Below are 26,851 nucleotides of genomic sequence, written 5' to 3' on the forward strand. Positions count from 1 at the left end.
TATATCTCCCAATATATACGGCTTCACTTCTCTGTCCCTTCCAACCCCATCTATACTGCATCGATCGACGCACGTGTCGTCACCTGTTCGTTCTTGTTGCCGAGTTTCGAGATCTGCAGGAACGCATCCACTCCGTAACCTTCGAGGCTGTGGAGCTCCAAGCTGCCCGCCCAGTACTCGGCATACACTCGGCTCATGGGCAATCCGATCCCCAGACGCAGATTAGGAGGCCGCGAGGTCAGCGAATCCAGCGAGCTCTCGCGGAATGTGTCCCGATCCGCATCCTTTCTTTCCGTCGGCACGCACAGCTCCTGCATGGTGGCAGCCATGGCAGGAACCTGCTCCAAATTCTGGAGATGTGACGTGCTGTAAGGGCCCTTGTTGAAAGACCACAGGTATGGCAGAACCTTACGCGGTATGCCGCCGCCCTGATCCGATACGCGCAGGATCACATGCTGCGGGGCCTCGCAGATGAGAACCTCGATAGGTGGCGGTTTCTCCGAAGAGTCTCGGTATCGTTCGCTCACAGCTTGTATCGAATTTCGGAGTAGCTCACCGATGATATACTCCAGGTGACTCAGCATGTAAGGAAAGGTTGCCTCGAGGTGACCCTGCACCGTGATTTCCGGGATCTTATCCGATGCACCGCTCTGCCGCAACATATCTTGCGCCAGCTTTCCGCACCGTTCAGCAACCTCTTTCGCGTTGCATCTGAGGAAAACCTCACCGACAAAGTCGGCATTCAGGTCTGTGCGGTCTTGGGAGCCAGGAAAGTGCCATGGAGAGTTGAAGGTTTCCGTTAAAGCAAGATGTTGCTCGGCGATAACGCGGCGTGAAATTCTCTGTTAGACCCAATGTATCAGTAGAGAAACATATCGCTCACCCAGACAAGGCCTTACCGCTCGGAGAAGAGTGTTCATGAAGCTGTCCAGCACATCTGACGGGACAAGCTCGCGGCACTCCAGGACACCCGTTGCCAATTTAGGAATCACAACTAGGTGTTCTCGGAGCGTTTTGCGTAGGATGTCGCAGAATTTGTCATTGTCATCTAACGTCTTTATTTCCGGGATGGTCCGAAATCGCTCGAATGCTTTGTAGTAGAGCTCGTATACCATGGACAGGTGGGGGTTGGCAACCACAACATACGGGAGTCGTTGGATATCTCGTAGGCGATGCGCGAGTCTAGTGAGATATGGGGGTTAGTGAGATCGTCGACTGATCTGGGACGAGACTGCACTAACCTGGTTGGAAGCTCAGTTCGTACGTAGTTGGCCGAGCTGATGAGCCGGGATTCAGTCAGGGTTCGTCCAAAGAAAGTTAGCTGTCGCAAACTGATAGGACGGATGTCACGCTCAACCCATCTGCAACCGATTAGTATTGAAGCCAGGCAAATTGGATCAAAAAAAGCCTACTCATCCAAAGCCGATACTGGCCTCCATGGCGGCGGACTGTGAGCTTGCTGGGTGGAATAAAATCGTAGCTTTGGGGTGCAGCATTGACGAAGAGCCCGCCAGCGACGAGCTGAATGACTCCACGCCATATTGCTGTGGTCTGGACTGAGTCAATGGCTCAAGCGCGGATGTGGCATGGAGGGGTCCGTATTTTGCCAATGCAGAACGGACGCGCATCAAAAGAGCCACATGAAATCAAGTGCCGATAGAATGGTCCATACATGGCTCTGCAGAGGATCAATTCGGTCCACGACCGCTGATTTCACAGTGGCATGACATGGTTCCTGATGGCAAATGCGGCCGGTTTCCAGGTGCCCGGGCGGTGAGAACTTTCAGGGAAGAACTGGCCAGGCATGTGACGTGCCGATGCTCACATGTACTGCTGAACTGAAAGGAAGAAAGAAGTGATCAGCACCCAAGTATTCCCTTGAGAGTATTCGTATCAATCAATCTATCACTCTGATCCGAGGTCAGACCGGTACTGCGTAGAAGCTAGGATACAGTACAGGGGTGCTGCCTAATTAAACGGTGATCTTCCATTCCACCCGATCGTGGACTAAGAGCGGATGGCGTTGGGAGGAGGTCCAAGCCTAATTATGTAAAAGAGGAAATTGGCAGGAAGAGCAGTAAGAAATAGTAAACGAAAAGTCAAATACTAAATGGCCATATGATATATTCCTTTCCTGTCTATATAGATATAGGGCGCCGGATAAATTCTTTGTCAAACTATCCTTTCGGTCATTCGGAACTGCAGCATCCTAATGTCGCTCGGATTTGGTCTAGTTTGGACGGTGGATCGTCAAAAATGCACGGGTGATATCACGCTTGGGTAGGTGGCTATCAGCCTTCCCTTAACTCTGTATCCTGCATAGAAAATAGATAACAAAACGCGAGCCAACGCCAGGCAACTGCCAGGAGGAGGACCTAGTAGCCGCCTAAATTAAAGCTGCAGATGGCAAAACCGGTAACTGCCAGCTACTGCTTCTTTTGTGCAGGTCCTGTGTTCACACGACTCACAACAAGAAGCATTCAATGCCAAAACCATTGGCATTGGAGTCAATCATCGTACGAGCATGAATAGAAGTGGCTAGGGTATTGTCACTGTAGAGAGATCTACCTTCCTCGAGTCAACAAGCCCTATGAATTTACTCCCATCCATTGATCAACCCACCTTCAAAAGGCAGCAAACACAGTAGTAACAGGCAGAAAAAAACAGGTGGTGGTGGTGGTGGTGGTTTGTAGGGGAAGCACCAGAAACCTCTTAATAATAAGGGCTGCTGTGTCCCGCATGGCCGTTATTATTGGGTTATGGCAACTCCGCCACTAGCTTCATCCCAAACTCCTGCGGACTGGAATCACTGCAGCCCAGATCCTCCTCTTCTCTTTCAATTCTCATTCTCGACTTACGAGGTCCTGACCTCTCCCCCTCCCCTTTCATTCCCGCCCTATCCTACCACTTCTCCGAAGGATTAACCCGTTCCGTTTTAATACTCCCTCATCCACCTGCAGCGTCCCGTCCGTGAGAAGAGTCTGTCGTTCATCTCCAGTGCGGGTTCGCACTCTTTTCCTTCTACATGGACAACGTAAGTTCTCCCTCATATTGCTGTTCATTAAAATTCATTTCGCATTTACTTCAACATGTTCCCGTTCCGGCAAGCCACCGACCGCTGACATCGTGTTCCGGATCCTATAGGTCCCAGGCAGTGAGATGCTCGTCGACGAATATGAGCAGTATCACAATGACAGAACCGACGAAGTCGTCGTCTCTCGGTCCGGATCGGAGGAACCGGAGCCAGAGCCTCTTGCCGACGATCGTAAGATTCTTCTTCCCCCGTCTTTCTTTGCTCCTTTTGGTGTCTCTTTTGCCGTGGCGATGGTTGTGTGTTGGTGTCACGGAATCCCCGCGGTGGGGGTGAGCCGTTACAGGTCGCGGTGACGAGCGCTTTCTCCGTCAAGCTTGAGGACATGTCTGATTCCCCGATCTTCACTACAGATGCAGCAATGATGGCCCGGATCCTCCCGAAAGACCCCGATTTGGAAACAGAAGATGAGACATATCACACATGGCATATCCAGGATTGGCGGAAACTCAAGAAGAAGGAACACGGCCCGGTCTTCCAGTGCGCCGGCTTTCCTTGGTGGGTGCACCGTCCTATCGCTTCTGTCCGACAAGCTGGTGCTGATATTTTTGGATAGGCGGGTCCTTTTCTTTCCTTACGGTAATCATGTCGAACATGCATCGTTCTACCTGGAACACGCTTGGGAAAACGAACCTCCAGCGAACTGGTATGCCTGCGTCCAGTTTGCTCTGGTCCTGTCGAATGTGAACGACCCGTCCATCTATATCTCTCACGGTGCGTATACCCAGACTGGAAGCCGTGACTAATTTTCTTTTTTCTTTTTCGCTGATCGGATTGTAGTCGCCACACATCGGTTTAATGCGGACGAGGGTGACTGGGGATTCACTCGATTCTGTGAGCTGCGCAGGCTCTTTAGCGTGCCATGGGAGGGCCGCGGCGTTCCTCTGGTGCAGAACGAAGAGGCCAAGATCACAGCATACGTGCGTGTCGTCAAAGATCCAACAGGTGTACTGTGGCACAGCTTCCAGAAGTATGTATTGGCTCAGACGCCTACTCGGACCTCTTGCTGATTGCTTCCAGCTACGACTCGAAGAAGGAAACTGGCATGGTTGGGTTGAAGAACCAAGGCGCAACTTGCTATCTGAACTCGCTCTTGCAGTCCTTATACTTTACCAACAAATTCCGAAAGGTATGTGGTAGTTTCTACCTGTCTTGACGTGATTATGCTGACACGTTCCAAGGCCGTCTACGAGATCCCCACGGAGGCCGAGGCTTCGAGAGACAACAGTGCTTGGACTCTCCAGAGACTGTTTTATAATCTTCAAACGAGTGAGAACTCTGTATCAACGACAGAACTCACAGCATCTTTCGGCTGGGAATCGCGACAAATCTTTGAGCAACAGGATGTCCAGGAGCTTTCGAGAAAACTCATGGAAAGGATGGAGGAGAAGATGAAGGGTACGCCGGCAGAAAAGGCTCTACCGGAAATGTTCGTCGGAAAAACGAAAACTTACATCTCCTGCATCAATGTCGACTACGAATCGTCGCGAGTGGAGGACTTCTGGGACATCCAACTTAACGTTCGAGGCAACAAGACTCTCGACGACAGTTTCAAGGACTACATTCAGGTGGAGACTCTCGAAGGTGAGAACAAGTACGATGCCGGACAACCATACGGTCTTCAGGACGCCAAGAAAGGTGTAATCTTTGAAAGCTTCCCGCCTGTTCTGCACCTTCATTTAAAGCGATTCGAGTATGACATTCATCGTGACGCCATGATGAAGATCAACGACCGCCATGCCTTCCCCATGGAGTTCGATGCGTCCCCGTACCTTTCCAACGATGCCGATAAGTCCGAACCCTGGATCTACGAGTTGCACGGTGTGCTGGTGCACAGCGGTGACCTGAATGCCGGTCATTACTACGCCTTCTTGAAGCCTACCAAGGATGGGTTCTGGTACCGGTTTGACGACGATCGAGTGACCCGGGCTACGGACAAGGAGGTGCTCGAGGAGAACTACGGTGGTGAATACGAACTAGCCAACGGCGCGGCCGGTGTCAGGCAGCCTTATACCCGCGGGCTGTCAACGAAGCGCTCAATGAACGCCTACATGCTGGTATACGTTCGGAAGTCGAGATTGGATGATGTTCTCTTGCCTATAACAAAGGAGCAAGTTCCCTCCCACATCGGTATGTTGGGTATTCTATTCAGCTGCAAAGAGTTTAACTAACTATGCCGCAGAAAACCGACTCGTGGAAGAACGTATTGAGTTGGCGCGCAGGAAGAAGGAGAGAGAAGAAGCCCACCTGTATATCAATGTTGGCGTATTGAGCGACGAGTCTTTCCAGGCCCATCACGGATTCGACCTCACGAGTGCTGACCTGCCAGCTACTGATCCTGCGGTGCCGAAGCAATACAGAATTCTCCGGGCCAAGAAGGTCGGAGAGTTTGCACAGCAGCTCGCAGAGGAGAAGGGACTTAATCCTGAGCAGGTTCGTTTCTGGGTCATGGTGAATCGGCAGAACAAGACGACTCGGCCGGACCAAGTCATCAAGGACCAGGACATGACTGTTGAGGAAGCTTACAACCGCTATGGCACGAAAGGAAACCCGTTCAAGGTCTGGATGGAGGTGGGCCAGCCTTCCGCAGACGGATCAATCTCTTGGCCGGATAGCAACTCGGTGCTCGTCTTCTTGAAGCATTTCGATGCACCCTCGCAAACAATCGCGGGTGTCGGTGCCGTCTACGTGCGCAAGACACAGAAGGTTGCTGACCTTGCCCCTATCATCCTCGAGAAGATGGGCTGGCCTGCTGGAACCGAGTTCATGCTGTTCGAAGAGATCAAACATAACATGATCGACGTCATGAAGCCCAAGCAGACCTTCCAGCAGTCCGAGATTCAGGATGGAGACATCATCACCTTCCAGAGAACGATTAAGGAGTCCGAGCTACCGGCAACTGCATTGTATACGGACGCAAGGCAATACTACGACTACCTGTTGAACAGGATCAACATCACTTTTGCTCCGATCAAGGCAGATGAGGGCGATGAATTTACACTTACGTTGAGCCGTAAGATGACATACGATCAGTTCTCGAAGAAGGTCGGCGAGCACCTGAATGTGGAATCGACACATCTGCGCTTCGCACCGGTCCTCGCAAGTACTGGCAAGCCGAAGGCGTTCATTAAGCGGAACCCCAATCAACCCAACCAAACCCTGTATCATATTCTCGGTGGGCAAGCAACAACCTATGGATACAGCATGCATCGTCAGGATGCCCTGTACTACGAAGTTCTGGAAACTAGCTTGAGCGACTTTGAGTCTAAGACCTGCTTGAAGGTTACATGGCTCCCTGAAGGCATCACCAAGGAGGTAAGTTTTGATTGATGATCACGTTTGTTGCAAAGGGTCTTGGAGCTGACCAGTGTTTAGCAACTGGTGGAGGTCTTGGTTCCTCGAGACGGTACCATCGCAGATCTCGTTGCCGGCCTTCAGAAGAAGGCAAATTTGGATGACGAGACGATCCGCGAGACACGCGTCTATGAAACCCATGGTGGCAAGATCTACCGGGAATTCCAGGCTGACTCGAAGATCGCTGGCATTAACGAATTCGTGTCGCTCTACGCCGAAAGAGTGCCCGAAGAAGAGGCCAATATGCAGGACGGCGAACGGACGATAAATGCTTTCAACTTCGACCGCGAGGTCAACCGGCCGCATGGTGTGCCTTTCAAGTTTGTTATGAAGCCGGTACGTCGTATTCTCGCCTTAGGGTTTGGTTTTACATTACTAACGTTTATTAGGGCGAGATCTTCAAGCAGACCAAGGAGCGGCTGTCTAAGCGGACCGGCATCAAGGGCAAGCAATTTGAAAAGATTAAGTTTGCTGTGGTGTCTCGCAATATGTATTCCAACCCGCGCTATGTGGAAGACGGTGAGTGGGCCCGGCTCCGTCCCCATGAATAGAACGATTGGTTTGGCTGACGCTGTCTAGATGATATCCTCTCCGACATCATCGGTGATTCCGACGACCTGCTTGGTCTCGAGCATGTAAATAAGAACCGCAATTTTTGGAACCGGAGCGAATCTTTCTTCATCCGATAGATGGGAGTTTTGCTTGGTGGTTATGGCTATGCACGTCATTTTTATTTTTGCTGGGCAGTCTATCTTACGATTGGCAGGGAACGCATACCATTATGGACATATGGAGGACATGTGTTGCCCAGGCGATTCAGCTTATGAAGACAAATTTTCAAAAACAACATACTTTATACATGATGAACAGATGCGAATTATTTCGATGTGTTGTGGTATCGGTCTGTCGGGTAGCTTAGAAGGGCAGGCCTAATGGACCCGTTATGATATGCTTTTTAGCAGCTGGAATTGATGTATGAGCTAGCTTGCAACGATGCAAGCTTTTATGAATGAACCGTATACCTGTAAAAGGGTTGGCTAAGATAGGAGCAGTGGTGTGAGTTATATAGACAGTTTGACACACGCCGCCTTCCGACGTAATATGCATTTACCTGTCTGAATGCCAAAGCAGTGAAGTTGGCAGAAGAGTAGAAATAGTGTATGAATACAAACAGGAGGCGGGTCCATCCATCCCAATTGGGTCCAGCATAAACGGTAAGACAGTTAGTGCAAACACAACAAACGGAGCGGGCCAAAGTCACAGCTGGCCAGAACTTCCACCTCCATCAGTTAGTCTGGTTGCGTTGTCTTCGAACTCGTTCACCGTTCCCCCCTGAAGCGTAATCCCAAACTTGAGGTCGCAGCTCCTCTTGTTCCGCTCCCCCCTGCTCGCAATGCGCTTCGCAGCCCTGGTTATCGGCCTTCTGGCCACCTTTGTGTCGTCCGTGGCCGCTACGGCCCTGACCTACCGCCTCGAGGCCAACGAGAAGGCTTGTTTCTATAACTATGTTGACCAGAGGAACGTGAAGCTCGCATTCTACTTTGCTGTGAGTCCTCCTATTTCGCATCTAACTCCCCAATGCGGAAATGTCCATTAATCGGCGTTTCAATTCTGGCTTGTAGGTCCAATCCGGCGGTTCCTTCGATATCGACTACTCCGTTGTCGGGCCCGGCGAAAAGGTGGTCCTGGATGGCACCAAGGAAAGACAGGGCGATTTTGTGTTCACGGCCCAAAGCATTGGCGAGTACCGGTTCTGCTTCAACAATGATATGTCGACTTTTGCGGAGAAGATTGTCGATTTCGAGATCGCGGTATGTTTTGTTTGTTTTGGTCACCCATTATCACATCGGCAACCCCACAGACCCTTTGGGGTGGTATATTACAAAGTAATGTAGTAGGGATTGAGACTAATTACGTACGTGTGTGCGCGGTGTCTACAGGTCGAGAACGAAGAACGCGCACAGTTGCCCTCCCGCCAGGGTGCTAGTCCCGAGCAGGCCTCCGCTCTTGAGGAGTCGATCTTCAAGCTGTCCGCCCAGCTCTCCACCATCACCCGCAACCAGAAGTACTTCCGCACGAGAGAGAACCGGAACTTCAGCACCGTTCGTAGTACGGAGCGTCGTATTTTCAACTTCAGCGTGATTGAGGGCTTGATGATGGTTTCGATGGCTGCGCTGCAGGTCTTCGTTGTGAGGTTCTTCTTCCAGGGTGCCAGAAAAGGTAAGTGCCGATGTCTTTTTACACTTGAGTTCCGAGGGTTTCAGTTGCTATGTGTTATGCCCCGTTTGGTAATGGGGCCGATGGAGCTGATTAATTGATACAGGTTACGTGTGATGATGTGCGAGCATGATGAAAATATTTCTTCTGTCCTTTGATTGTGGCGTCTGTTTGTATCTACCCGCTGTTGTAGGGATCTAGAGCATTTTTTTCTCCTGGTAATGGAGCTGGTCAATCGGAACAAACATCCTTGGTATCAACGTGAATTTCATTTCGGGTTAGGAGTGGTGGATCGATAGCTGAGTTTGAGGCATGACGTTGGATGTTTCACTCTACGGCAACGTGGAGTGTCTCTTTCTCTTTTCAGAGTTATAGGCAATTCGGGGAATGTCGATAGTGTGTGATGAAAAGGTACGTATTCGAGCTGACTCGGCCAAACGGGCCGCAAACATATGACATCGTCGGAGCGGAGAAGCAGGCCTAGCCTTCACCCCCCTAGCATGATCGGCCACACTGTCTCAGCAATGTCATGTCATCAAGACGGCGCTTGGGAGGACAGCATGTTCAATCGAGCGTTATCTGGCCTGCGAGGTGAGAATACGTGGCGTCACTGGAAGCCAGGACTTGATCAATGCGAGGGAGTCTGGTGGTCGTATCGTCATAATCTGACTCGCAGCAGGACTGGACGCCTCCAGTGGTGCAGACAACATCATGGGTTCCACGATCCCTGGCGGTATGACGTGAAGAAGCGTCCCATAACCGAGGAGGCGCGTATGCCTAGACAACCGTTAAGCAGGGTGTTCAGGTTCAGGTTCTCAATATTCTGTCTGTTCGGGTCTAGTCCATGGGATTCTCCCCCGCTTGCTCAAGAGCGCGAAAAACATGTCAAGGGAGGTCCGAAGACAACGTGATATCATGGGAGCGGTTAGACACAATTGTTCCTCGCTAGTCGCGGCGATTCCATCTCACCGTCTGATACTTCCGGAACCATGGGGCCAGTTACGCCTGTGCTTTTTCTCTATTTGACGTGGGGGTGGGGAGACGTGGCATCCCAATATCATGGGCGTATTCCTTCACGAAAACGCCAGACGAGGGAATAACAACCGCGCCGTGAGAGCCGAGAAGGAATTCATTATTGGTTTCCTGGAACATTGTTCCGCGATGGGTCCACGGCAACAGATGTCACATTGTGTGATAATCCACCGCTCGCTCCTGTGATATAGACCCAGAAAGGGTTCCAAGTTTTGTTTGATTATGATTATCGCTAGTGGTCGGTGGTTGTGCAGTCCGCAGACAGCGTGTTTTACTTTCCGCCTTCAATCTCCGCGTGGGAGAGCAGCAGCAGCAGCAGCAGCCAACTTAGTTGCCGGGGATCGTTGCCTGGATTGGACACACAGGCACAGTAATACTATCTGTTTGTGGCCCGTTTGAGCCGGGCTATCTACTAGCTGCCCGTAGTGCAGTGTCCCGAGGAGATCAAATGCGCTAGTCTAGGAAGTGCCTTTCAGGGCTGCCAACTTCTTACGCGAGCAGTTTGTGTTGCGCCATGATCCACCTGGGGTGCCACCAACCGAACCTTCTGCTGATGAAGATTTTACAGGAGTGGGTCGCTGTGGGATATCAACACTCAGCCGAAGAATAGCAGAAAGGGGAGGCTGGGAGGTGTGTTTGTGTGCGTCCCTGACTGCGTGTCCTGGCAACGATCTTTAGCGCATAAGGTGCATATGGGCCACCAAACAGATCGGATCCAATCCGGGAGGCTTCCCGGACTCTGCAGTATACATTGCCTGCCGTTGTAGAATGGCCCGAAGCCGGATCATTAACTCTATGATGGACTAGGTAGTGCGATATTGTGCTCGGAATGACTGCCTTTCACATGTTGCTTCACCTAGGCGTTGTTGGAATGAGAGAAAGAGAGGGTTTCCAGGGAGGAAGATTGGCAATGTTGGAGGATATACCATACCAAACTCTTGGGACAGAGGAAGAGGACAAGAAGACTTGCTGAATGGAGAATGGAGCATCTGGAGGACCTCATCATACCTCGTAAATGGGTGTTGAAGATGAAGATGGAGCCAAACGAGCAGAAATGACTCGGTGGCGGCCTTATGCATGACGTCACGCGCGCCCCAGGCACAGCGCCATTCCCGATGCAGCCATGGCACTAGCTTGTTCCGAACTCCTCCCATCAGCCAATCATCGGTCTGCATTTGCAAGGATGAATTCATCGTCTCCATCGCTTTTCCCAAAGTCTCGCTGCTTTCCCCGATCCAAAAACTGCTTCCCCAGTAAGAACTGGCCCCCCTGTTCGGTACTGCTCTACTACTTCTGCAGGGTTGTTGATTAGTTTCATCTTTATCGGTTGTCGGTTCCCTCCCAGGAAGAAGAATGGGTCCTGGGTCCGCCATAGCGCTGGAAGAACTTCTCCGGTTGAGAATGGAGTAACTACTACTGTGAAGAGGAGACAGACATCCTCTCTTTCGCAGTTTACTGGCACCGGAGATGATCAGTAGCCATCCTCCACACTAAACCTCCTCTTGCATGCTCCTAGTCAACTAGCGTCCTTTCACTTTTAGGTTCAACCATGACACATCGCGTCCCCATAGTCTCCCTCCTTCTCTCTATCACACATATTGTGCAACTAGCTCCTGGGACAAGCTCCCTTCCTCCCCACCATGATGGCTCGCTGTCAACCATCATACCTCTTGTTGGATTCTTAGGCGGCCTGCAGACTCTTCCAGGCCTCGGCCTGTATAAGTGCCGATCTGCAGGGACGTGCACTTCAGTAAGCGCAGACCGTCGATCTTTCGACGCCATGAATTCTCCAATGCACCAGTTGCATTCCATCGGTGACCTCATGCTGCTCCTCTGAATGATGGGACCGTGGACCATCCGGGGGTAACACCGGCCGAGGAGAGCCAGTGGAGTACGGTTATTTCCGATCATCCTTCCCTCCCTGATGGAGGAGGTCTGGTCCGGGCCCCAGTCGCCGCCGCCTCCGCCGCCGCACCGATGAAGTGGAGGGGGGAAAAGAAACAGAAGGTAAGAACGCCGGTGCAGGCCCCATCGGCCCTCTACTGCATGAAGGATGCCACTGAGAGGAGCCCTGCGACGGCAGATGATGTCATGGCTGTCCTATGAGGGTCTCCGAGACACAACAACACGGTGGACTCCTCTGCTCACGGGCCATGGACAAGTCGAGCCTACTCCCTAGGGTCGACATGTCGCTCCAGCGGTTCTGTCATGGTCCGTTTTGTGATCTCATGTCGGTCTGGTCAGAACATTTATCTTGCGGGTGGTCCCATCTTATATGTTGGTCCGTTGTAAAGAGTTTCCCGATTATTGTTGCTGCCCAAAGCTGCTGCGTACCAAGTCTGTCCACCTGAAACCGCGTGCTAGTCTTATTTTGGAGATCCCACACTGCTTCCGTGGTTATTCCTGAAACTATTATTGTCTTGATCAGTCAATAATTGTTGCTTGTTGCTTTTTCTTACCTTTCCTTTTCCACTTGATCTTGGGGTAAGTGTACGCAGTCTATTGTCTTATATATGAAAGAGGGATCTTCCTTGATGCACTGGTCTCACCCTTCATACGTGATGTCGGCAGATCATCTGACCTTGATGGCGGTCTCGTGTGAACGATGATGTTCTCTGAGCCGGTCTTGCATGATTAGCAGTTTGCGGCGGTTGGACATGGCTGATCTCCTATCTAGACAACAACAAGATGGCCACTGCTATGCATGACGACGAATACCGCTCCATGCCCCCTACCGGGGGCGAAGGCTGTCGCCCTCCTGGCGACCACCTTGAGACAGGCCGAGCTGTCGACCCCCACTCGTCCGTGGAGGACTACAGCCGAGTCATGCTCGAATACACCCAACGCCGGATGGCGGATTTCACCGACCTAGACGACGAAAAGGGATCCAGCCGGAGCAGCCGCAGCAGCCAAACCAGCGGCAATAGCGGCAGCTCGACCAGCGGCATGCTTGCCCGTCAAGCTGCCGGCGCGACTAGTGCGGCTCACGATAGCTCCGAATCTACCAGACGCAAGTCCGGCGTGAACTCGGCCGACCTGTCCTTCTGAAGGCTTACCCGGGTGAGGAAGGGGCAGCTGTAGTGGCTGCTTCCCTCATCTGGCTTGGGGACGAGTTCACGAATTACGTTTTACGGTGGAGTCTGTGGACAATCTGGGGAGGCACGTCGTCCAAGACAAGTTTTATTTGACGTGTCTCCCGGCGTTATGATTGACAAGCGAGAGCGCTCTGATTTCGAAGCGATGGCGAAGCGATTCATAGAGACGGGCGACGTCCGAGCCGAGGCTCCGTGAGACCCTACTGCATGTGTGTTTTGTTTTCTTGTTTCTTTCTTTCTTTTCCACCAATACCTCGAATTGAACGACTTGAGTTGACAACGAACTGGGATCACTACATGACCATTTCTGACATCGTCTCTTGTTTGCTGAGAGGACTTTTTAGGTTTGCCAGCCCCTGGCTTGTTTCTGACCCTTGTCACTCACTTTGTGCTGTTCATGTAGTGCAGAGAGCAGTGCATGAATATATGCGGCCATTGGCATAGTAGTTTCCTGTTTTCCTTCCTTGTTTCCTGTGTATTATTATCATCTTTATTTTGAGGCTGGTCCTGGTGTATCTACTAATGCACGGTTTCTGAATCATGACTCATATCCCTTGCGTGCTTTGCTCCTGCAGTGTGTGTGTTGGGTATAAGCCATGTGCGAGAAGCAGCTGCACGAGTGCTGTAGTAGTCTAGTAGTCTACTCGGGTATTTATCAGCCAGTCTGCAGCAACAATTGTAGTGTCTAGACAGGGACAGACAGACAGACAGCTGACGGAACAACGGGAGTATCGCATCCGCATTCCATCAAATCCTGGCCAGAAACCATACCATTCCAGACCAGAGTCAACTTAGATTAAGTATCCCCTGGAATGTTGTTCCAGCCTGCCAGGCAACGGGGAGGGAGACAGACACGAGGAGAATATGTCCTCCCTCCCCCTTCTCATCCCTATCCTCCTATTTTCAATTCACCCACCCTATATACTCACCATCATTCCACCTCCTCCACTTTACATCCAACACACACGCAACCCATCTCTCTAACACAGAGACATATAGTACACAAAAGTCACAAAGAAGTCCCAACGACACTCACCGAAAAAAAAAATGCTCCTCAAAATCCTCACATTAACCACCACCCTAACCACCCTCCTAACACAAACAACCTGCATCCCCCTCTCCCCATCCTCATCCTCACCCTCCTCCCCATCCTCCTCATCAACTCCCTCTTCAACCCTCGACACCCCCGACGGCCTCTCCTCCGCCATCGCCCAAATCATCGTCGACGAAACCATCGCCGACTCCAACAACTCCACCTGTCCCCCGTCCAACCGCTCCAAACAATGCTGTGAATCCATCAACGATATCGCGTCCCAGATCACTCAGCCTTTGGGGATGTTGATTCCATGGATCGGGGGCGTTGATATTAGTTCCGTTTTGGGGTTGGATTGTATGTTCCTTTCCTTTCCCTTTTTCCTATTCTCCCTTCGGGGTGTAAGTTGTGTTTGTGGGGGTGGATTGGCTAATGATGATGGTAATGGGTACAGGTACAGGAATGAGCGACGATACGCCGAATGATCAATGCTCGCATCAGGTTATGTGTTGTGATGGGCAGCCGAATGTATGTCCTTCCCATTTCCGGTATTTCTTTGTGGGATTGGTTTGGGGAGGGGAAAGTATGGTATGGTATGTGATGTGAAGCTAATGGTGTCGGTGACAGTCCGAAGGATCTTCCCAGCCCATTTCGTCGGCTTGCAAACCGTTCGACGATGCGATCAAGGATAAGAATGATGCTATTAATGATAGTAAGCAGAGGGAGAGCATGTTGGTGGCGCAGGCTTCGGCTTCGGCTTCTGCGTCGGCGTCGGCGTCGGCATCTGCCAGTGCTTCTGCCAGTGCGGGTGCTAGCTAGTGCTTCTGCGATGATGGAGCCTTCGAGATGGAAGATTAGTTCTTTCAAGGTGTGGGGTTTGGGGACTGTTCTTATTCTGTGATTGCTTTCTGGTATAGTATATGGGTTAGTTTTAGGATGTGATATGTTTTATCTTATGTATGTAGGATTAGTCGACTGTCATTTGTCGTTCATTAATGATATATGGCATAATGTAGTGTTATATCAGTACAATAGTTGAGTTGATATCAGCGCCAGCCCTGTCCACCTCGTCCTCCTCCACCTCCACCATACCATCCTCCCCTCCCTGGATGCGGCGGAGGGAAATGATATGACCCCGGTGGCATCTGCTGCACATACTGACCCTGTCCGTACGGCGGCGGAAAATGCGACCCTTGATGCGCAGCATGCGGCGGCGGCGGTGGTGGTGGATGTGCTGCCCCAAGGTTCATCGCAGGCGGCGGTGGTGGCGGCCAAGTTCCCTGATAGTTCGGGGGCGGAGGCGGAGGCGGTGCCGGTCCGCCCGGCGGGAAAGCGAAATGCGGTGGTACGCCGGCGGCCGAAGGGTATCCCATTTGCGGTGGCGGCGGTGGTGGTGCATGGTATCCTACCGGAGGCGGAGGAGGTGGCGGTGCCGTATTGCCATATGCATTATGTGGTGGGGGGTATTGGGGTTGATGATGGTATTCAGGCGGAGGAGGGATGGATCGTGGAGCTGGCGGACGCGGAGAATAGGACTTGGATCGCTCCCGCGATTTGGACCGGGATGCACTGCGAGGTCGGTATGGAGACCGTGTTCGGGATCGGGAATCACGCCGGCGTGATCTGCGCTGTGGTGAACGAGTTCGTGACCGTGAACGAGAACTCCAGTCGCTGGCGCTGTCGCTGTATCGTCGGCGCTTGACGGGGCTGCGACTGCGGCTCCGGCTGCGACTCATGTCTCCCTTCGCCTGTCGCTTCTTCATCTGTTGGCAGAATGACCGTGACCATCCGTAGTATGTCTCTCCCTCGATTACCTCCCCATCGGCATCGCGGACGACCACCTGGCCTAGATCATCAATATCCACAACCTCGTCCTCTTCGTGCTCCGGCTCTCCAGTCCCATATATCCGATCCACGTCCTTGAGGAACTTCTTCAGCGCCACGACAAGATTCTCATCCGCCGGTCCAGCCAAGAACTGCAGCGGCTTGATCGACTCCGGCCGCAGCGGTACCGTCGAATCTGGGATGATATGCGGAACGAGGTTTCCGGCAGGTAGGTCGTAGTAGGGCATAGATGGATCACCATGCGTAGCCGGCATGACGAACGGGACATCCTTGCCCGAGGGCATTGGCTTCGCACCAGCTCCTGAGAAATCCACATTACTTTCCTCGACACTTAGCGACGTCTTGACCGGACCGGACACCGAAGCATTCTTGACCACCTCGCGTAGCTTATTCACATAATCACTCCCGTAATAGCGGTTCTCCTCCCAGATATCGAGCAACTCATCCAATCGACGATGATGCTTCGGGTTCTTCTCGCGATCATACGACGCTGCGTAGCCCAACAGCTCGACCACATGCGGCTGCAGCGATCCGCTCAAGGTGCTGAACGCGGCGGTCGTATCCAGATGGTATTTCGTATGATGCAGCACATCATTCAGCAGATACAGGATATGAAGGCGTTTTCGCTTGCCAGATGTCGATGTCGACCTTTTCCCACCAGTCTCGGCCGGCGATGGTGTGGATGATGACGATTCGAAAGATCCAGACAACGCAGCTAGGTATTTGGCCCATCCGCCTACGCGGTTACCTGACGAGACGACGTATTCCAGGAGCCATTGTTTGCAGGTCTAAGGGGTGCGCAAAAGAGAACATTATTTTAGTACTTCTGGGGTATTGGCCAGTGGGTTAGGACGCATCGGTTCAAACCTGGATGTTTGCCGGGGTGCAATGCGATAGCGCCCGGTCTAGGCTGGTGTGGAAGGCTGTGATTTCGTCGCGCGCGACGGACGTCGGGTCTGGCCGCAGGAGTCCTGCGGAGAAGGAGGCCTTGGCAATGGCGAGTTGATGGGATGCCATTGCTGGGCAGGTTGTTGTTGAGAATGAGTGAGAGGGTGAAGCAGAGTGTAAGTGAGGCACCGATATGGATCCTGAGGCGGAGAGGGCGGAGCTCCGGCCTTTGCACGTGATCGTGGCCGCCCTACTAACTGGGTTATATGCTGGTTACTCTGTTCTGTACAGCTACCGAACAGGTAGCATAGATACCGTTAATTTGCTAAGAGGTTCGGATATTCTAGGAATGCGTAGCTGATTGTACATATGGCCATCGCTCACCTCGCTTGAAACTGGTAGCGAAGCATGCAATTCGCAAGACGCTGGACCCAACTTACACTCAAATCATGTACATCGCCGAGCTACGATAGAAAATTCAAGTTCATTACATATGTGGAGGCAGATAGTTTATATAAGTTGATTGCTGTGAAGCTATTGTAATTCTTTAACTGAATCATTACACGAACGTATAAATCCAACGTTATATGCCAATCAAATAATCTATAGTAGAATAGTACAGTTGCCCTGTATGCGCACACACAGACAAGAAGTGAAATCATAACATGAAGGTAGCTGTCAAAGGTAGCATCAGCTCATTACTTCCAAGGAAGTTGCTTAGATACGGCCATGCTGTCTGAAGCTGCGGCCGTGGTTGTGCACGCTGTGAGCAGACGAGCTAGCAGCCGCGTGGGAACTCGTGGCCCTGGCCGAGGTGGTCTTAGGAGATGATGTGATCTTAGCTTCGCTGATTGTCGAAGACTTGGAGGAGCCGGAGGTGTGCTTGTGGGTGGATGAGTGGCCGGTTGGGGTTGCAGATGCAGAGGCGCTGCTAGGATGAGACTTGGTCTTGGAAGCCGACTTGGAAGCCGACTTAGAGGATGACTTGGAGGATGACTTGGAGGACGACTTGGACTTGGACTTGGACTTGGTAGAAGTTTCATCGTCGGACGAGGACTCATCAGTCGACTTGGTCTTCGTGGAGGTGGCCGTCTTGGTCGAAGTGATACTGTCAAAGCCAATGCAGGTCGACGACATGGACTGGGTGAAGGACTGCGAAGGGATTAGTCAAATTCTACAATCGCAGTTGGACTCATGCCTAGACTTGACTTACCGCAAGAGTGGCATCCGCAATAGGGTTACCCTCGTCGCTCTTCTTAGCAACGTCCGCACCGAGCTCAATTCCAGCATAAGGCTCCACTTCGATCGCATAGTGGTAATTCTTGGACGTGTCCGAGCAAGTTTTACTCGTGGCTACATGTTGTCAGCAGAGGCTACCATACACCAGGCCTTGTCAGTTCACTCACATGCTTCGGCAGTGAAGTCGACTGCCAGGAAGGGCTTGAGATAAATGCCGGCTTCGTATCCCCATTTACCTGGACCGAGTTAGCGATGCAACTTTATTATACTTCAGAGTGTTGTACGTACTACCGATCGAAAAGACCAACTCGAGGGAAGCCCTGACATATGCCTCAAGAGTGGCATCGATCTCAGCATCGAGTTGAACGCCAGACGTCTTGATGGTCGGGGTCCAGTCTTTGTGGGTGACCTTCTTGTTCGCAATGTCGAGCACAGCCTCTGCATCATTGTCAAGTGAGATTTTCATGGGATAGGAGATAGACGCATCGCCATTGACGGGTCCAGCACTGGCCCCGATGTCGAAAGCAAGCTGCACGTCCAAGGTGAAGATATCGGGGATGTTGATTCCCTCAAGGGTCAAGGAAGCGATCTGCGCCTCATCCGAGTAGGACTTTGTCAAGTTTCCGCTCAGATCCAGGGCAGGGGTAATGTCTAGCGCGACATCTTTTGGTGTAAGTGTAAGCTCCGCGGTCTCGACATCCCAATCTCCACTGAATGCGCTTCCGATCTCGCTAAAAATACTGCTGCCACTTGGCTTCACTTTGTACTTGAACTCAATGTCAAATTCACCACTAGTCCCGCATGATTTGCATTCAGCGCTGAGGGTGAGGTCGTCTTTCGAGAAGATCTTCACTGATTTGTCGGACGCGGTTTTGTCAATACTGATCGAACCAGACTTAGTTCCTGAAGTTATGCCTCGCTTGGAGAGCTCGACTGCCATGTCACTCGGGGCCTTGCCGATGGTAATCTCATGATTCCTGAGAACATCATCCCAGGTCGCCGCTTTGCCGGCCAATCGTACTGTAGAGTTGTTTGAAAAGTTGGCCCCCGTAATGACGAAAGGAACACGCTGGGTATTCCAGCTACATTGCTGGACGCCAGCCACCATAAGAAAGGTGTTGTTGGCGGCCTTGTTCACCCAAGTCCACGAGTTCTTTGCATAGGAGTACGCATCCAAGTCCGAGAAGCCCAAAGTAATACTCGAGTTGGTGCACTGAATATTCTCCAGCAAATCGCTGAAAGTCTCCATGGGGAGAATACTTTCGTCCATAACAGTCAGATTACCCAAGGTGGACCCGCCACCGGAAGAGGCTATTCCAGACATGTTAGCCAATTTGTTGCATAGTCACACGCCAAGAACTTGCACTTACCACCCCAGTAGAACGAGTGGCTGGTTCGCAGATCGATGCTAGAATAGTCCTGAGACTGAGCTTCGGTCCCAGCCACTGCCACCTTGACCTGCGTGTTCGTTGTTGTAGAAGGGTTGAATGCGGTCAACTCTAGAGCCAAACCCTGTTGGATGAGGAAGGAAGCCAAGAGACCGGTGGCCACTCCATTGTGGAGAGGGTTAACCATCTTGAACCTGATATTCGTTCGGATGAAGTAAAATGAAGGTATAGGAATGAAGCAATCTAAAGAACGACTGTCTTTACAAAAAGACAAAAAGAATGACTGTCCCAAGAAGGGAAATGAAGAGAGCGACGATAATGAAATGTAAGAGTACTTGTGATCTGCTCCAGCTTGGGAGATGTTTATCACCCTTTTAAGTCGGATGGATCATTGGCCCCCAACCAACAGTTCCCGTGTGCCTTCAGCAACACCAGGTCAGAGCCCCGGCCAAGGCTCTGACACTGCCCACTCAGGACATGACAAGCCGTGCGTAATGGGTAGGTTCCTGAAAGTAGCTCCTGAGGCTACATCCTTCAAGGGGGGCGGAGTCGACCCAAGGCCAACCGAGAGGAAAGATTTTCGTGTTCTAGAGTGAGATTGGGGGCGATTAAGAGGATGATCCCCGTATGAAGTCGTAGTGGAACAACGCCCAAGTAGCTTGAATGTGAGACCTCCTAATCAGTCATGACCGTAATAGCCTGCTTCATCCTTAGTACTGTCGAGATAAACTGAGATCTGTGACGTTCCATTCGGTTTCTGTCCGTGGCCATCCTAAGATTCGTTAGCTCCCACAGGAGCTCCAGGCAATTTGTACAAGGCATGAAAGTATCATGAACAATTAATCCAATTGTAGACAGGGGCACTGTTTCAGAACATCGTCAGCAAATGAAGCCACGAGGGTAATGGAGAAACCAACACGACCATGCAGTTTGAATGGGGCATGAGGAGGGCGATGGTAGATTTCGCCCCCACGGCCATTGCCCACTTTCTTCGGGTACCTCGATCCATCTTCCTTCGGTCGTCGTCCTGAAATAGCCAGGCTCCATGCATGGTTCTCCTGAAAGTGAGAAAAAGCGCAAAAGAAGGAATCAGTTGTTATGAGAAAGATCTTACATGTGATGCCTTGATAGAGGGGCTATTGTAACCTTGCGGCTGACGGTTGGAGGCTGAGAAGCACACGGAGTTGCCTAACCAGCACTGTGCCACCTGAATCCACAGCGTCTTGACAGCGTCAGGGTTTCACAGTCAAGAAACAGAAAAGAGGCTTAATTAAGCATAAGGGGGGTGACGGTTCAGCAATCATCAGCTCATTGGAACACTTTGTTATTTCTGCATCTGCTCATGAGCAGGCAAAAGCAGTAAGCGTAGCCACCTGCCGAATCAGGTTTAGCATCAATCACAAGACATTGTTGCAAATTTGCAAATAAAGATGAGCATTGCACTATACCTAGCCCAATGCATGGAACCGAAGCAGAACTCAATTCCCGGGGGCTGGGAAGGCCAAGGGGAACCAGTGTTTGAGCACATGGGGCCAAAAGCTGGGGTACATAAGAGACACTCGAGCGAATTCAGCCGCAACGCCTAGATCGAAGCTCATCCCGAATGGCTCATTCTGGAATAGCTAGCAGTTGGTGAGAACAGGGTCTATCCCCACATGTGGTGTCTGCGATTATCACATTGCCATCGGATTATTTCTTCGCTGCACATAGTCGGACTACAAGATGAAGTTGTCAGGTGCTCCGCCACGCCAGTCTCGCCCGAGACCCACTGCAAAGACGCGATCCGAGAAAGTGATTCGAATCCTCCGCAAGGTTAGCCTATTCCGAACATCGAGGATCGAAGAAAGAATAGTAAAGGATGTGTGTGATAACCCTTTCACGTCCGTCATCTTTATGCTTTGTGATCCTCCTCCATTCCTTTCAGCTGTCAATCAAGCGATGTGATAGACATCTTGGTAATGTATCGCACTGTCTAGATGGAGCGTCGCAAGTCTGCTCCTAAGGGTGCTTCTGGTTATCCAGCAGATGGCTAAAGTGACACTAGTCTCTAGTTAGAGTCTGAGCCACAAAACTCTGACAAGACTTGGTCACTTCTGGTGAAAACGCTCTAGGCCATGAAATTGCCCCGCGCAATATAGGGACTAGACTAGACTCTATGAAGTCCCACCAGGGCATGTTCGTCCTGGATTCTAGCGTTCTAAACAAGAGACCCCTGATAGGGGGTGGGGGTTGGATATCTATTCCGCCGGAGTGGGAACTGTTTTGCGCCTCACGCAGTAGGATCATTGCCAACAAGAGCACGACCCTGGACTTGTTATACCATATTGCATTACAACTGGCGAGATGTTGTAAATTATTAGTTGCACGGGGTCGTTCACACCGGCGTGGAGACTCCGATTCCTGCTCCTTCAGCCTCACAGGCCACTTGTCACTTATGATGATTTTGACTCGGAACATATATCCGCGCTGGATAACGAGTTTCCATGGACTCTTCTGCATCACGACAGCTTTCTCAGTCTAGTATAGTTTGGGGAGTTTGTTGTATGAACAATCGGCCTGGCAGATTTAGGTATGGAGGTTCACAACATGTAGTCTACGACCTGCAGTCAACCAAATCTCAAGCTCAACCATCGCTAACGTAGAATCCTTCACATATCAATTGCGGAACAAGAATACCTACGTATTCCCCACAGTGGAACTACAGAGTAGTGTGTAAGAGTCGACACTGTTCAAGATAGTCTACTACGTAAAAGAAATTCTGGCAGCCGAAAGTAGATAAATGAAATTCTATAAGAGTAACATATATATTCAAGTGAGTATAGTCGTAAATAACTTTCAAGATTATATACTAGCAAGATTTTTCCATCAAGCAGCCCCCATTTGGAACTTGTACTCACAGACCGCTAATTGCTGGACTAGCGACGGAACTCCTGGTTAAGCATTTTTAAAGGTGCTCAAGACTGCGTAGACCTTTCCCTCATATGTAAGAGCTTCAAAGTCCTCCGAATAGCCGAGTCGAATGTGAGATGGTCGTTTTTCAGACACAACAGCAATCTTAAGGTGAGCTTAGCTGCTATTATAGTTCTAGCCAGCGTTAATCGGCTACTATACTAATCCCGGTCAGTCCCAATGTTCGATATAGAAATGAACCAGTGCGCCAGAATCCTCCAGCCGATGTCAATCCAATCGTTGAACTAGTCGTCTAAGGAACGGGCTTAGTGGCCTAATAAAGACGATTTAAGCGTCGTCAATTGATCGGACACTCAAGTGACCATCACTTCAACTAATAACGCAGATATATCCAGGAGCTCTGTTACACTTTCACCCAGGCCTTGCCTTTGGTCAAGCGAAAGCGAGTCGCAGAATAGAACAGCGTTCCTCCCGCCAGCATCATGCCAGTAAAGACCTGCAACTTCCAATACTCTCCGTGCGCCTTGGCAATTAACGAACCGCCGATGGGGCTGCCGACCAATGCCGAAATTGACATGAAAGCATACAGCGCTCCCGACCGGGTGCCAATCTCACGAATGTCCGAGATTTGGGCGACCAAAGCTGGGCTCAGAGCCGTGTAGGTCCCAGAACTAAACCCAAAAGTTGCGGCGAACACAATCGCAGTTGCCTGAGAGTGGCCAGGGAGCCATAAGCCTAGGACAAACACCGTAGACAGGGCCGCTGCACATATTGAAATATTGAAGTTTCCGATCTTGTCTGCCGCATACCCCGGCAGTACTCGGCCGATGCCACTACGTTGCATTCATGAGCATGTGTTCAAGGATAATCTCGGGCTCTGTTGCGTTGTCACCTACCTTGCAGCATTGAAGATGGAGACGAGGTACCCAGCGAGACTAGTCCGCATACCCACATGTTGGCCGTAGGTGACGATATATGTAATGGGGATAAACATCCCCATCGAATAGAAAAAGCTCGCCAATGTCACCAGAACGAAGGGTATATCGGTAAAGTTCTTCAAATAACTCGTCAAAGTCAAAGTAGTGGGATGCGGTCTTAGCCGGGAGCGAACGGTTAAGTTGGTCACAACCAGCAAGGCGAGCATGAATAAGGCGCAAATCCTCATGGCCCAGCCAAAGCCATTCCTATCGATGATATGATCGACAAGAATTGGCATGACAACACCCCCCAGGCTGGAGCCACTTGCGGTGATGCCCATTGCCAAAGCGCGCTTTTCTCGGAACCAGGTTGCGACGCAATTGAACGAGGAGTACAGCACCATACTCGCACCCAAAGGGCTGCAGATTGACTGAGACAGGATGAATTGATAATACCGAGAAGCAAATGAAGCCATCAGAAGTCCAAATACGTGTAGCAGAGACCCGATGAGCAGAAGCCATCGAGGCCCGTATGCATCGAACAGCCGACCAACAAAAGGACCCTGCAGGTTGTCATTTAATTGAGTCAATGTCTACCCGATATAAGACTTGAGCAGTTGGTCGAGATGTTAGAATGGAGCTTACCGTAATAAACATCATGAACATAGATATCCCGGGAATCCAGGACACGGTGCTGGCGGACATGGTTCGGAGCTGATGGGTTTGATAGTATGCTTGAAATATGCCAACGCCTGATGATTTGGAATTAGCGTCAGCTTGTCCAGAATGGTGTGTTGCTCACAATTGGTCCACCCAAAACTTGTAAAGAGTCCAAAGAAAGCACCGACAACTACGAGCCATGCACGAAGTCCACCGTCTGGAAATTTGGCAGGTTCATTTCGCTCAATGTCTGGAGGCTCCCGCTCGTCCGTAACATTCTCCCTGCTCATTTTTCGCGAGTATCGGGAATTGGAAGAATACGACTCCTTGAGCTGAAGATGTGGAAGCTTGCTTCGGCACTTGATCATGTACTCTGCATGTCCTATTTATATCACAATCAAGCCATCAAGGGTCATGAATCTCCTACAAAGCTCTTTGGATATGCTGCCAAACTGGATCGAGCATAGTCTGTGGGCAAACGCCCATACGAACCCACAATCCATCCTTTTTCGATCTAAACCAAGAGAGACGCACATATCTGATTGGATCGGGCGTCCGCGGGGGTCCGCGGGGGTCCGGATCGACAACAGATCCACACTCAGAAATGTGTCACTCTTGACAATCACCATCAAAAAAGAAAATCGTTTACAAAACAACACCTTTTGCACCAGGTATTCTCTTCAAATGAGCTCACTAAAGAGGCCATTCCATGATCAGGCTCCAGGGCCAAAGCGAAGTGCATGGCAACTACCAGCGTCATGTGATTTCTGCCGGCTTAAGAAGATCCGGTGTGACAAAAAACGTCCTTGTTCCAGTTGCAAAGACAGAGATACCGTGTGTGAATATTCCGAAGGTAGATAGGGTGGAAAGTAGCTGAATATAGGGTTGAGGCTGATCAATGTGGTGCCAGCAGGAACCAGACACCAGACATTCCCAAGAGCCCACTATGATCGTCTAAGCTGTACATCGCTGGAGGAGTATATGTCCCCAACAACTACCCTTTCCGATCCTCTAGGTTAACCCTCAGCTAGAGATATTCAAGAAATAAAGGATCGTTTGAAGAGGATAGAGCAACTGTTGCTCGAAAGTTCAGGTCCACCAAAAAACTTAAATCCGAGGGACATAGATTCTTTGGCAGTTACCCTCCCGCCACAATTCAACACGACATACTTGGAAACCGATCACCAGAAATGGGACGACCTGGAGTCAATTGCAGCGTCCTCCCAGCCTGAAGAGATGTGGGATTCTCAGTCCGGAAACGAAAGTTTACTGAGCACAGCAGGCACCACTATAGCTGGTCCTGCAGAACTTTCGCGGGCGTCTTGGCTGAGTCCAGGTTTGGGAGCAGATACACAGCTCCCCCAGCTCAGCACAGCTAAATGCCTACTTGAACACTACATCCAAGAAATAGACTGTCTGAGTCATGTAGTTCATGCTCCGTCAACACGGGATCTCCTCGAAAAGGTTTATTCCCAACGGTCACAATCGATCAGTCTTTTAAATGAAAGTGTTACATTTTTTCTATCAATATTTGCTTCCGCCTCATTTTACTTGGGGTCCGGGCATAATCTTTTAGCCCACGGATTAGGCCTGGACACAGAGACATCCACCTGTTGGAAGGAGACCGCTCTTCAAAACATCCTGCAAACCGATGAGATTTTCTCGTCTTCCTTGATATCCCTGCAATCGGTTCTCATTATTATGTCTCTTCTTTGGGATTCAGAAGGCCAATCAAAAAGATATCATACTTTGAAAGGTCTCGCATATGCGAAGGCGACCCAGATGGGGATACACAATATTGATGCAGAACGGCCAAACGTGGAACCAAACCCGCTGGAAAGAGAGATGAAGCGCCGTTTATGGTGGCATCTTACTTGTGCCGATTGGTCTGTCTACGTTTGTTACCAAAAGACTCATTCTATCTAATATTGACAATCATCTCCAGGTTACTTGGAAGTGCTCCAGGTCCACAGCACGGCAGCTACATTATCAGTCCTTATCATATGACGGTCAACCACCCGGCTAATATAGAAGACGAAGGTGTGGCACTAGAGGGGAATCCAGCAGCCCCGAGGCCCGATCACCACTTGACTTCGATGTCATTCTTTCGTTATCGCATCAAATTCGCCCATCTCTGTCGCGAAGCCATGGACACGATCCAGCAGGCGAAGACTACGCGCCCTCTACAACCCATATATCCCCTCATACTAGATATCAGCAACAGATACATGTCTTTCCTGGATGAGCTCCCGTGGTTTTTCCAACTAGAAGGGAACGAGGCGAAACTTGCAGAATTAGTCCAGGAGCGGCCGTACGTCACGCAGCAGCGCGCTGTACTTCTGTATGGCATTTATTCCCGCCTTGGCCGCCTACATCGGCCGTTTGTCTCTCAGGGAATCTCCGATCCGATGTTTGCAGCTTCGTATAAAACCGGTATAGAGTGTGCGGAAAAACTCTTGAGGATACGTCAGGTGATGCCCCACGGCCGACTTGGTATATTTGGTCGCTCGCAAAGTGTGGATCAACACACATTCAACGCCATGCTCGTCCTGACAATAGACGTCGTGGCGCATCCAGGGCTTCCTGATTCAGAGCGCCGGAGATGCGAGGTCACTGAGATTTGTCACCTTCTGAAAGATAAACACACACGGCCGGGTCAGCCTAGCAGTGGAATCAGTCGAGCGACCCAGCTCCTATTGAAGATTGTCCAGGCTCCCCACAGACAACACGCCAAAGAAGGGATTAAGGACACCGCTCAGATCTTTTCAGAAACTGCGCAAACTAAAGATGATCAGGTGCCCCTGAATTCATACGCATCGCTGGCTCCAGATGAATTAACGAGAGAAGACGCGTCCTCTCAGATGGCCTGGAGCGATGAATGCTTTAGCTATCATGGTCAGAGTATCAATGCCCTTTTTGGTGAGCTGCGGGAGTCTCTCTGGCCAAAGTAATGGATCTTGGCAGGGATACTTTAACTGGGAGGATCTATCTTGATTACCCTTATGGCTTCTGATCTGGTACTAGAATCCAATCCCTACTCTCTAGAATATAATCGAACGTCCCTATAACACAGGAGTCACAAAGTGACCGTCACTTCCTATGTAACGTCCAGCCGCGCAGAGACCTAGGGTCGCGTACTTTACCTGCTGCTAGCCTGATTTAGCACCTGGTGGTATTAAACG

At 50.8% G+C, this 26,851-nt stretch overlaps 14 protein-coding genes across 14 annotated transcripts; 8 read left to right on the top strand and 6 right to left on the bottom strand.

Moving 5' to 3' along the window:
• Positions 1–50: 50 nt before the first annotated feature.
• An09g05460 (uncharacterized protein) lies at positions 51–1,540 on the bottom strand (the record flags this gene model as incomplete). Its single annotated transcript, XM_059749834.1, has 4 exons — positions 51–842; positions 900–1,182; positions 1,242–1,351; positions 1,430–1,540. The coding sequence occupies 4 exons, from the start codon at positions 1,538–1,540 to the stop codon at positions 51–53; spliced, it is 1,296 nt and encodes a 431-aa protein (XP_059606950.1).
• A 24-nt stretch (positions 1,541–1,564) lies between these two features.
• Positions 1,565–2,924, top strand: An09g05470 (hypothetical protein; the record flags this gene model as incomplete). The annotated part of the gene is made up of 5 exons (XM_059749835.1): positions 1,565–1,650; positions 1,763–1,855; positions 2,206–2,280; positions 2,447–2,516; positions 2,694–2,924. 5 exons carry the CDS (start codon positions 1,565–1,567, stop codon positions 2,922–2,924), a joined length of 555 nt encoding a protein of 184 aa, XP_059606951.1.
• Positions 2,925–3,025: 101 nt separating this feature from the next.
• Positions 3,026–7,364, top strand: An09g05480 (uncharacterized protein; the record flags this gene model as incomplete). Its single annotated transcript, XM_001393820.3, has 12 exons — positions 3,026–3,034; positions 3,145–3,265; positions 3,445–3,589; positions 3,648–3,805; positions 3,872–4,061; positions 4,112–4,220; positions 4,273–5,221; positions 5,274–6,406; positions 6,467–6,781; positions 6,835–6,964; positions 7,025–7,080; positions 7,212–7,364. The coding sequence occupies 12 exons, from the start codon at positions 3,026–3,028 to the stop codon at positions 7,362–7,364; spliced, it is 3,468 nt and encodes a 1,155-aa protein (XP_001393857.3).
• Positions 7,365–7,838: 474 nt separating this feature from the next.
• Positions 7,839–8,763, top strand: An09g05490 (uncharacterized protein; the record flags this gene model as incomplete). Its single annotated transcript, XM_001393821.3, has 3 exons — positions 7,839–7,991; positions 8,068–8,256; positions 8,386–8,763. The coding sequence occupies 3 exons, from the start codon at positions 7,839–7,841 to the stop codon at positions 8,761–8,763; spliced, it is 720 nt and encodes a 239-aa protein (XP_001393858.3).
• Positions 8,764–8,974: 211 nt separating this feature from the next.
• An09g05500 (hypothetical protein) lies at positions 8,975–11,172 on the top strand (the record flags this gene model as incomplete). Its single annotated transcript, XM_059749836.1, has 7 exons — positions 8,975–9,030; positions 9,141–9,556; positions 9,956–10,064; positions 10,171–10,324; positions 10,502–10,705; positions 10,793–10,947; positions 11,040–11,172. 7 exons carry the CDS (start codon positions 8,975–8,977, stop codon positions 11,170–11,172), a joined length of 1,227 nt encoding a protein of 408 aa, XP_059606952.1.
• A 34-nt stretch (positions 11,173–11,206) lies between these two features.
• On the bottom strand, positions 11,207–12,353 carry An09g05510 (uncharacterized protein; the record flags this gene model as incomplete). Its single annotated transcript, XM_059749837.1, has 2 exons — positions 11,207–11,794; positions 12,276–12,353. 2 exons carry the CDS (start codon positions 12,351–12,353, stop codon positions 11,207–11,209), a joined length of 666 nt encoding a protein of 221 aa, XP_059606953.1.
• A 29-nt stretch (positions 12,354–12,382) lies between these two features.
• Positions 12,383–12,742, top strand: An09g05520 (hypothetical protein; the record flags this gene model as incomplete). Its single annotated transcript, XM_059749838.1, has 1 exon — positions 12,383–12,742. One exon carries the CDS (start codon positions 12,383–12,385, stop codon positions 12,740–12,742), a length of 360 nt encoding a protein of 119 aa, XP_059606954.1.
• Positions 12,743–13,836: 1,094 nt separating this feature from the next.
• Positions 13,837–14,641, top strand: An09g05530 (hypothetical protein; the record flags this gene model as incomplete). The annotated part of the gene is made up of 3 exons (XM_001393825.3): positions 13,837–14,179; positions 14,277–14,350; positions 14,450–14,641. 3 exons carry the CDS (start codon positions 13,837–13,839, stop codon positions 14,639–14,641), a joined length of 609 nt encoding a protein of 202 aa, XP_001393862.1.
• A 227-nt stretch (positions 14,642–14,868) lies between these two features.
• On the bottom strand, positions 14,869–16,684 carry An09g05540 (uncharacterized protein; the record flags this gene model as incomplete). The annotated part of the gene is made up of 2 exons (XM_001393826.3): positions 14,869–16,455; positions 16,535–16,684. 2 exons carry the CDS (start codon positions 16,682–16,684, stop codon positions 14,869–14,871), a joined length of 1,737 nt encoding a protein of 578 aa, XP_001393863.1.
• Positions 16,685–17,272: 588 nt separating this feature from the next.
• An09g05550 (uncharacterized protein) lies at positions 17,273–19,369 on the bottom strand (the record flags this gene model as incomplete). Its single annotated transcript, XM_001393827.1, has 5 exons — positions 17,273–17,707; positions 17,769–17,908; positions 17,962–18,030; positions 18,083–19,105; positions 19,165–19,369. The coding sequence occupies 5 exons, from the start codon at positions 19,367–19,369 to the stop codon at positions 17,273–17,275; spliced, it is 1,872 nt and encodes a 623-aa protein (XP_001393864.1).
• Positions 19,370–19,461: 92 nt separating this feature from the next.
• On the top strand, positions 19,462–19,778 carry An09g05560 (hypothetical protein; the record flags this gene model as incomplete). The annotated part of the gene is made up of 2 exons (XM_059749840.1): positions 19,462–19,507; positions 19,609–19,778. The coding sequence occupies 2 exons, from the start codon at positions 19,462–19,464 to the stop codon at positions 19,776–19,778; spliced, it is 216 nt and encodes a 71-aa protein (XP_059606955.1).
• Positions 19,779–19,861: 83 nt separating this feature from the next.
• Positions 19,862–21,813, bottom strand: An09g05570 (uncharacterized protein; the record flags this gene model as incomplete). Its single annotated transcript, XM_059749841.1, has 8 exons — positions 19,862–19,954; positions 20,058–20,240; positions 20,297–20,389; positions 20,503–20,740; positions 20,902–21,106; positions 21,261–21,487; positions 21,563–21,689; positions 21,783–21,813. The coding sequence occupies 8 exons, from the start codon at positions 21,811–21,813 to the stop codon at positions 19,862–19,864; spliced, it is 1,197 nt and encodes a 398-aa protein (XP_059606956.1).
• A 682-nt stretch (positions 21,814–22,495) lies between these two features.
• An09g05580 (uncharacterized protein) lies at positions 22,496–24,037 on the bottom strand (the record flags this gene model as incomplete). Its single annotated transcript, XM_001393830.3, has 4 exons — positions 22,496–22,925; positions 22,989–23,572; positions 23,655–23,761; positions 23,812–24,037. 4 exons carry the CDS (start codon positions 24,035–24,037, stop codon positions 22,496–22,498), a joined length of 1,347 nt encoding a protein of 448 aa, XP_001393867.3.
• A 341-nt stretch (positions 24,038–24,378) lies between these two features.
• On the top strand, positions 24,379–26,620 carry An09g05590 (uncharacterized protein; the record flags this gene model as incomplete). Its single annotated transcript, XM_001393831.3, has 3 exons — positions 24,379–24,503; positions 24,701–25,555; positions 25,615–26,620. 3 exons carry the CDS (start codon positions 24,379–24,381, stop codon positions 26,618–26,620), a joined length of 1,986 nt encoding a protein of 661 aa, XP_001393868.3.
• Positions 26,621–26,851: the final 231 nt, after the last annotated feature.

Source organism: Aspergillus niger (genome assembly GCF_000002855.4).
Source record: "Aspergillus niger supercontig An09".
NCBI classification, from domain to species: Eukaryota; Fungi; Ascomycota; class Eurotiomycetes; order Eurotiales; family Aspergillaceae; genus Aspergillus; species Aspergillus niger.